Here is a 10,331-nt window from a genome sequence, read left to right on the forward strand (position 1 = left end):
GTCTGATAAGGGAACCTTTCCTCCATTCACTGTGCAGAATCCTCTTTTTTTTTTTTTTTACAAGGAAACGCACTCAAATAATTCTATAACTTCTCTGCAATCAGGAGGACGCTCACTCCTTCATTTATTACTACGTTTCTGGTTTGATCAACGTGCCTGTTTTGTTAAACTTAAAGGGGGAAGTGGCCGCCCCCCAAATGTTAACTACGCACTTTCTTAACCTGAAAAAGAGAAAGGAAAAGAGACTTCAAAGCCACTCACACCGCCTGCAGCCAGCGGCACTTAGATCACTTCAGACGGTTTCTTACGTCACTGTTTTCAACTTTAACTCGTGGATCACAGCTGATCCGGATATGGAGCGGCGGAGCTCCCCTCAGACGCTACTAGTCGTTCTCTGATTCGGCAACGCGTAATCTACCCTGTCTATTGATACTGAATTTCAAACTCATTAAATGCACGCTCGCAGAAGGAAGAAAATGCCCTCTCTGCCTTCTGTACATTACCAAGCACCTAAATATAAGGAAACACCGGAACAAAAAACTAGGTAAGTCTGACCGTCTTATTTCTGCAGCCACTGTAAAACCATAAGGTGTTTCTTCCGTTTCACCACAACATATACATTTCATGTAAAGAACATCCCCTGTACGTGAATATTCAATTTGGCACGATCCCGAAATGAGCATGCCTTTCTCTAGAGGGAAGTGGCCTTTTTACTGAGGATCGGTCTACAAGTTGCATGAAGTATAAAAGCTCTGTGCTTGGTTTTAGAGCAAGAGTTGCAGCTGGTGTGGTGTGTTTATTTTGTAGCGCTGATAATTGTGGCTGTTTTGAGAATTTATGAAGCAAATGCTGTTCTGACCCAGTGCTGGTTATATCAAGCAGGGTACGAAAAGAGGAAGTGACTGCTCGGGCTGCCACAGCGCTTCTGACGGAAGGAGGAAGTGACTGTTCTGTGGCTGCAGGACATCTGATAAAGAAATAGGGAAGTCGCCTCAAGGAGCTTGCAAGGAGGAGTCATATAGCAGCCATTTTGGGGAAATCTCAGAGGAACCAAAATGAAGAGCTCAACTATGACATCTAGTGAACCAAGGCTATATAAGCCACTAAATGATCAGCTGGAGGAGCTGAGCAAAGCCATCCACATGTCTTGTTCAAGAACAACTAAAGCAGCAGATAAAGAATTTCTGTATCTCCACATTCCTGGTGACCCCATCGCTTAAGACCCTTAATGAACCGAACATCAACTCAAAATAAGCACAGATATGCAATGTGTATATAATATTTCTAACCGTACTTGTAATAAAAGTTAACATAATGGAAGGATCCTCAATGGACATCTTCAATAAACAGCTGTAATGCAGTATCAATACTGTGAGAAATATTATTAGATGAAATAATGCTGTAAAGAATGTTATTAATGCAATTATAATGATGCAGATTATATGGCAGCAATAAAAGAATTTCTGTATCTCCACCAAGCCTTAGAAATTTGTACAGTGATTTCTGTGTAACCTGTGTAACATACGCATGCTTTAATCCACACACAAATACCAAGCAATCTGACCACACATAAAAGCATTTTACAATGTGTACATCCAAACCTGAATAAACACTGATCATTTACGCACAATTTATCAAGTTCAGCTTCACGAATATGACCATTTTGACTTTAAAAAACTTTTCTGTATGTACAAATGTCTAAAACTACACATAACATGTCTCTCACTCACCCACAAAAGCTTAAATATGCCTGATACTCACAGATCACGTGGCATGCTCACGAGAGGTCTTAAGGCACATTTCAGGCTGCCAGCAAGTCTCAGCATGAAAAAAATGTGTACAAGTCACTGCCTGTGAATCATGTTGTATGTCCAATAATAGAACACCACTTAGGTTCAGACAGGCTGTTAAAAACACACTTTTAAATTCATACTATATTAAAGGGCCAAAATATTTAAAAACCACAATTCAAAAATCTTATTAACACAAAACAATTGTTTTGTGAACCACATGTTTTAGGGCACAGGGCTAAAAAGGAGTATAAAAATCATACTCAGGTTTTACTCATTTGCTTTGTATTGCTTATGTTATTGAAAGTACTCAAATTGTTTGTGAGATCAAGGGGGAAAACAGAGATATTGTTCTCTATAGATGTGTTTGCAATAATGTATTTTTTTCTCTTTTTATCATCATTTGTAAAAAAGGAAAACAATGATGAAGATTTAGTACATGACCTCCATCGGCACCATGTTCTACCTGCTGGGGTGACTGTCAGGAGATTGTCACAGCAGGTAAAAGTCAGCTTTATGCTTTTTATTGCTACAGCACAAAGACACAATATGATTTGAGGTCTGTAAATGAAACCAAATAATAATATTATTAATATTACTATTATTATCCTCACCTTTTCTTGTTGTCATGTGAAGACAATAATGTTGAATGCCAGCAGTGAGTTAGTGTCTCTGCATTTGGACACTCATGCGGGTGAATGTGAGAAACTGAGCAAGAGGCAACAGACATGAAGAGCTCGGAGCCCAACAAACTCAAACCAGAGGAAGAAAGAGCCAGCCAGGCCCCTGAAGACATGATGGATGAAAGCAAAGGTCACACACACACACACACACACACACACACACACACACACACACACACACACACACACACACACACAGTAAATGTTAACACCAATTACAAAACCATATGGCATACTGGTTAAGTTGTAAATAACAACACAAATGCAATAACTTTTAAATCTCACATCCTCAGTGACAGATCTGGAGAGCTTATTGGAAGAACTGGGCTTGAAGCAGAACTACAGAGAGAAGCTATCACTCAGCAGAATACTAGAGATTGATATGAAGACCATCACTGATGAACCTGCCAGCTGTAAATCTGACCTTCCATGGTATTTTCTAAAGAAAATAATGATGTTTAATGTCACTGCTAGGAATGTGAAATGCACATTAGAGTGTGAGTCAAACAGTGATGATGAAACAGGGAGTGCACACTTAGATCTTGATGATATGATCAACCATTCAAACACAGATAACATGGTGAACCCCCTCGACGTAATCACTGCTCTCTTTCTGTGTTCTGATGGTTTTCTACAGCAGGAAATGGCACTAAAAATGTCCATGTGTCAGTTCTCTGTCCCTCTGCTGCTTCCTAATTGTGACACAGAACAGTGCACACTCATGCTGTGGGCCATGAGAGACATTGTTAAAAAATACAGACCTCAGTCTCTTTCACAGTCAAAGGGCTTCATTGAAGAAAGAATTGTTCTCTCTGAACTTCCAATGGTCTCTTTTGTCAGACTGGGTGAGTGCTCCTTGTCCAAGTCCAAGTTTCTCAATGAGTTTCTGAGCAATGATCAGCAGTACCACAATACCTTTGTTCACCACAACATGGAGTGTGGTGACAGTTCAAGAAGAATTTCCAACGGACTGACTGAAATTACTTGGTATCTTCCTGGTGGAAACACAAACATTGATATTTTCAGTCAGCCAGTGGCTGTAGCTAACCTTCGTGGGGACATTGCTTCATTTGAAACACAATACTCCTTTTTGTGTCAGACATCTGCAGCAGTTTTTGTTTTCTTTGATCATTTGGATTCTGAGTCTGAGTCTGTGATCAGTCTACTTAAAAGCCAAAACCACAAAGCACAGATCTTCTTGGTTGGTAACTATGAGAGCAAGCGCTTCAATTTAGAAGCTGTGAAAAAAGTAGCAAACAGTTTGGGCTTCACTAAAGGCAATGTCATGATTAAAACAAAGCAGAAAAATGATGCAGACTTTGTAAAAGATTTGAGGAAAACAGTTAGAAATATGGTTGAGAAATCAGAGCTGAAGATGAAAATAGAGGAGATGGTGGATGTTGCCCATGAACTGGGAATCCTGGTTGACGAAGACTCTCCAGAGTGCCAGACTGCAAAGGAAAATGCAAAAACCATCACTGCAGAAATTCAAGACATCCATAAATACAAAGAATATCAGTTTCGCCGACAAGGCCAAATATGGAAAACACTGACCTCGTTACAGAAGGAAGAGTTGCGACTTCGAAATCTTGGGTCTAAAAATATAGAAGATTACAAAAGTGATCTTCAGAAACATAAAGAGGAACTGCGGCAAAAGCAAAACTCTTATGAGATATCAACAGCTATGACAAACTTCATCACTGGGATATCAAGCCCAGGAACAGAGAGGTTTTATTTCCTGAAATGGATGCGAATGAACCTCGATAATGTGTCTCGTATAAAACTGTCTGAACTCAGGGAGAAATATAAAGAAAAATGCAAGAACTCTGAGAACAAAGAGGAGATCAAAGAAATTGACAAAGAAATTTCCAGCAGCTCACTGGGGACTGAACACTTCTTCCGTGAAATGGGTCAGATCTATGAAGCTTCACTGTCTCTCCCCAAAACAGACCCATCACATCAGCAATTGCAGCATCTGCCCAAACTGTGTGCAGAGTTGTTGCTTGATGGATTTCCTCTTGAGCTCGTAGATGGAGATGCATCCAACATCCCTCTCAGATGGGTGAGTGATGTTCTCTCTCAGCTCAGTGACCTGGTGTCTACAAACAGAAAGATACGAGTAGTCACAGTTCTTGGAGTTCAGAGCACAGGAAAGTCCACTCTCCTTAACACCATGTTTGGAGTGCAGTTTGCAGTCAGCAGTGGTCGATGTACTCGAGGTGCCTTCATGTTGCTCATCAAAATCAATGAAGACATGAAAAACGTCCTAAACTGTGACTTCATGGTGATCATTGACACTGAGGGCTTAAAGTCACTAGATCTTGCACAACTGGACAACAGCTATGAGCATGACAATGAACTTGCTACACTTGTTGTGGGGCTGAGTGATACCACCATTGTCAACATTGCAATGGAGAATTTAACAGAAATGAAAGATATCCTGCAAATAGTTGTGCACGCTTTTCTCAGGATGAAGGAGGTGGGCAAAAAGCCTAAATGTCAGTTTGTTCACCAGAATGTGTCGGATGTTTCAGCCCATGAAAACAACTTACGAGACAGGAAACTGCTCCTGGATCAGTTAAATGAGATGACTCAGGCAGCAGCCAAAATGGAAAAGAAAGAGGAGAACAAGAGCTTCACTGATGTGATGGAGTACAGTCCAGACACTGGGAACTGGTACATTCCTGGACTGTGGAATGGAAACCCACCAATGGCACCAGTTAATGCAGGATACAGTGAGGCTGTATATGAGCTCAAGAAAAACATCATCCAACTACTGAGAAACTGTAAATCATCTGCTAATAATATCATGGAGTTTAAAGAGTGGGTGAAAAGTCTGTGGAATGCAGTAAAGCATGAAAACTTCATCTTCAGCTTCAGAAACAGCCTCGTAGCTGATGCATACATGAAGCTCTGCACAGAGTTCAAAAAATGGGAGTGGGAGTTCAGAAAAGAAATGTACACCTGGGTAACAAATGCAGAAACAAAAATTTCAAATGTTGGTACCATTGGAGCAAAATCTGAAACATCTGACATGAGAGAATTTCTCGAATCTTTGAAAAGGGAAGCCTCCACAGTGCTGTCTACATGGGAGACAAAGATTCTAGACAATCTGACACAGTATTTTGAGCAAACAGAGGGTCACGTGTCTCTAGTTGAAGGATACAAAGAGGAATTCTTAAACAGTGTAGTAGTCCTTAATCGTGAAATAAAAAATGGTGTAAAGTATCAGCTTGAAGCAGCAGCAGAAATCAGACAAGGAATGAAAGAAATTGATAAAATCAAAGACAGTAATAGAAAAGAAGTTGAAAAAGCAGTGCGTGCATTAATTGATAAATGTCGAAAGAAAGAAGTCCAAATGACAGACGAAGAGTTGGACAAAGAATTTGAGAGGATGTGGAGTGAAACTTTAGAAAAACTGTCTTTCTCTGAACAAAAACCAAAAAATGTCACAGACAGTGTGTCCTGCTGTCTGAGAGAAAATCTAACACACAGGGGGAGCCATGCAAATGAGTTATTAAGTGAAATGAGTCTGCAAGATTGTGGAAAAGAGTCTTTTAAATATACAGCTGAAGGACGGTTCAAGAAACTTAAACACGGAGCAAAGAAGGTTTTTACTGGTCAGGATCACATAATGGCTGCACAACATCTGGCTGACAGGATCATAGATATTTGCACAGACTTTGTGACTGAACAAGTGAAAAGAAAAAATAATTACCATGACAATTCCATCCATGAGATCCTCCACATGATTGATGAGAAGCTGCAAAATAATCAAGATGTTAAGATAAACACTGAGTTTGAAGTTTCTCTAAAACAGCACATCTGTGGATTTGCAGCCAGAGTGTTTCAGGAAATGCACGAAGATTTCTTAGAAGAAAATGATCCGTACAGATGTCTGATTAAAAACAAGGAAAAGTTTCATGATGATTTCAAAGATGTGTTCAATGAACGAGACCAGTGTCAGAAGAAGGCAGAAGAATTCACAAATCGATGTTTGAAACCTGCTGTTGAAGACTTTGTTAATCGCTCCCTGGGTCCTGATATCATTGATGAAATGAGGAAACTCAAGCATTTCAGCAACCAAATGTCCTTCCAGTATTCAATTTTACTGGATTTGCTTTCCAAGGAGGATTTTCAAAACTATCTGAGCTATATTTGCTCATATGAGAAGTATGTAAAGATATGGATACTCAAACAAATAAATAAGCACTTCTTAACTGAATCATCAGTTTTTAAGTTTGAGGACCTACATCTGCAGTCATGTATTGACAGCATAAATTCTGCCATCATCAAGGCCAAAACCAGAGAGAGTGATGATTTGAAGGCTTTTGTTGAAGATATCTGCAAAGAACTTGGAGATAAACTGGTCATTTCCCAGGATGCTCTTAGTGCTTTCATGATACTGAACAACGCTGACAAGGAACAGTTTGCTGACTGTCTCACGGCATCTGTGAATTACATGACAGAAAGTCTTAGAAAAAAGTTTAAAGAATCTCCCTTTTTAATGAAACTACAACATCTGCATGTGAATCCACTAAATGAGCTTTTCAAACAGTTGATTGGTTGTGGCAAACAGTGTCCATTCTGCAAAGCTCCTTGTGATGCAGGAGGAAAAGCCCATACTGAGCACTTTGTTTCACTGCATAGGCCGCAGGGTCTGGGCAGATACAAGTATGAGAGGACAGAGAAACTTGTTATTGAAATATGCTCATCCGATGTGATCAGTGACAAAAAATTTCGTTGCTGTGATACAAACAATAAATGGCACCCTTATAAGAAATACAAGAAAATATATAAAGAATGGAATATTCAGCCAGATAAGAGTCTCGAAGCATCAGACTACTGGAAATATGTAATGACAAAATACAACAACGACTTTGCCGAAGAATATAAAGCAAAACCTTGTTTCATCCCAGAATCTTGGCGTAACATCAACAAAGATAAGGCAGAAAAAAGTCTTAAAGAATCATATAACATCAAGTAACTACTCATAATCCTCCTCATGTCATTATTGTGTACAGAAGAACACATGTTGTGTTTGCGATACTGAAGAAAATGTCTCAATATTTTAAGAGACAAAAGTAAAAAACTAAAATTAAATTTAATGAACCATAATCTGATTTCAAATTTAACAAATGTTTTTTTGTTGTTGTTGTTGTTTTCATCTTGATAATCCATATAAGACGTTGTAACAAACCCTAAGAAAATGCATACCATCACTATCTAGAGATTTCTTTTTTATTATTAAATTATTATCTGTTCATTTTACTGCTTGTTTGATATATTTACATTTTTGTTATGGTTGTTTCAGTTTTCTCCTTTTTTAAATAAGAAAGTTATATATAATTTGTTTCTTTGAGGAACCTGGTGCCAAAATCTTTACACTTTCAATGTTTTAAAAGATCCTCTGAATATAAACATTTGCATTAGAATATGTGATTTTCTTACTTAAAATTTAGAATTTTGTTTTCTTTCATATTTGATCTATCAGACAGTTTCTAAAAGACTCAGAGAATCATGCATTTGATATCATTTTATATCTGGTGTGATCCATAGTCAATCATTTAATCGGTTAAACAAGCCTCAGTTATAACAAATAGCAAACTGTCGATCAACCTGTGTGTTATCTACAAAAGAATAGTCTGTTTAACAATCCACCACACAACCAATGTTCTCCCTGTGGTTATCACAAAGCACTTCGCACATGGTTGAATCAAAACAGTCCTTCACACCCTCTTCAGTCTCCTCAGAACATCTTTTCACAGTATGGGTGACTGCTTGTTCCCTGTGTACTAAAGCTTAATATACAGAGAGGTGGTACAACAGGTTGTGATTTGATTTTCCCAAAGGAGGAAGTGAATACATGCCTATATGCCTCTTTTGTGTTAGCATTCAGTATGTCCAGTGTTTTATTGTCTCTTGTGGGTTGTGTAAGTCTCCACTGAGACTTGTGTTCTGTAAATTGTAATGACAACAGATCAATAAATGTGGAAAAACAATGAAATCGTGTATTTTTCTTGACCTCTCATTCTTTTCATTATCTTTTTTTAAAATAAATTAATTCCTCATTAAATAAGGAAAACTATTTTAAAACATACTTCCTGTTTTCTAGCAAATGTGTAAGGGAGTGGGGTAAAGTGTGTCTTCATGGCTTATGGTTTGAGCTTTTGAAAATGGATATAGTCAATGTGAATGTCCCTGCAACAGACTTACATGTCTTTAGTCTTAAAGGAAGCAAATGATTTTGAAGTTATAATATTCTCTGTTATTGTATTGTTTTACCAGAGTGGATCACTTGAGATCAAATTGGGCTGCATGTGGCCCATGACCCCGGTCAAAATGAATCTCAAAGGTGTGTCATTTCAGTGATGTGCCAAGTTTGGGGCAAAACTGCTGCTTATCCTGATTTCTGATTTAGGCCTTTTCACATCAGGTGTGTGAAACATGTGAATATTCTCTGTGTTAAAAATATTTTTAATATAGCTTATGAAAAATGGATAAAACCATGAAATCGTCTCTGCTGCTGCCTTCTTGTGAGAATTTAATGAACCAGGCTCTCAGTTTTTTCTTTTTCTTTTCCTCTTCCTTTTCTTTTCTTCTTTCTTTTTCTTGTTTAGAAACATCAGGACCAGCTCCTTGTGGCTTGATGTTGACTTTTTTCACAGTGTGTTTTTGAGGCAAGGCAAGGCAAGGCAAGTTTATTTGTATAGCACAATTCAACAACAAGGTGATTCAAAGTGCTTTACAGAGACATTAGAAACAAGAACAAATAAAAAGCATGATTTAAAATTGATTAAAACAAGCAAATAAACTAACTAACTAATTAACAAACAAACAAACAAACAAACAACAGTATATAAAATCAAAACAGATAAAATCAGAACAGTAGATAAAATCAGTAGTTAAATGTAAGTATGTAAGAGGAAATGTAAGAGGAAAATTTTCCTGCAAAAAAGTCAAGTGTTCAGTGTTCATTTATAGGCTACACAGTAAGTTCAGATGCAGATTTTTGCAACGCACTCAGTGTGTAATGGCCTTTAGGTTTTCAAAAGTTGATTCTACAATAATACCAGAACAATGACCGACTTAAAACCTACTTAAAAATGAAAACGTGTAAATACTAACAAACACCATCTTTGGCCAGGGCTGGACTGGGACAAAAAAATCAGCCCGGGCATTTTGACTAGAGACCGGCCCACCAGGTATTATAGGAAAAATCATAAAGCCTTTGAATGAAAACAAACGCTGTTGTCACAGTGATGTACACTGTGTTGTTGGTATATATGTGTCAATCTAATAAACTTAAACCTACACCATCCTCCCTATTCTGATATTCTAAACAGTACCCGAAAGTAGACTGCTTGGTCGACTTAACCTCCTGAACTATCTACAACACATGGTGAAAACCTGAAATTAAGACAGAGAAGACTAGAGGTGAGACATGATCATTACTGACTACTGATGACAGATTTAGATATATTTTCAAAAACCATTCATTTGCCACATCAATAAACAGCATGGCAGGTCAAAATATTTTTTCTAACATGGCAACCTTGAAAGGAGAGAAAGAATAAAACTTAATGGACTTTTTGATGGCATTTTATACACAGTACTGGTACAGTATCTAGAAAATGTGGGAAAATACTGGCATCATGTACAGTACTTTCTTCTGAAGAAATTATGTTGGGACCCTAAAAAAATTACTATGTACAATAATGGATTTCTATACATTTTACATCAGATGAAAACATTTGTTGTAAGATTCAGATAATTATTTGTTAAAAGCGAAACATTTTAACTGAGAATAAGAAAGAAAAGTATTTCTTTGTGCCCCCCTCTCCCTGTTAATGCCCTA

The 10,331-nt window shown here is 37.8% G+C and overlaps 1 protein-coding gene across 1 annotated transcript; it reads left to right on the plus strand.

The window, feature by feature from the left end:
* The first annotated feature begins 2,215 nt into the window (after nucleotides 1-2,215).
* On the plus strand, nucleotides 2,216-8,466 carry LOC102292173 (up-regulator of cell proliferation-like). The gene is made up of 3 exons (XM_005953014.2): nucleotides 2,216-2,291; nucleotides 2,427-2,603; nucleotides 2,767-8,466. Exons 2-3 carry the CDS (start codon nucleotides 2,519-2,521, stop codon nucleotides 7,458-7,460), a joined length of 4,779 nt encoding a protein of 1,592 aa, XP_005953076.1. The 5' UTR covers nucleotides 2,216-2,291; nucleotides 2,427-2,518; the 3' UTR covers nucleotides 7,461-8,466.
* Nucleotides 8,467-10,331: the final 1,865 nt, after the last annotated feature.

This window comes from Haplochromis burtoni, unplaced genomic scaffold, assembly GCF_018398535.1.
Source record: "Haplochromis burtoni strain Fernald_Lab_line unplaced genomic scaffold, NCSU_Asbu1 Contig_2722, whole genome shotgun sequence".
Taxonomy (NCBI): Eukaryota; Metazoa; Chordata; class Actinopteri; order Cichliformes; family Cichlidae; genus Haplochromis; species Haplochromis burtoni.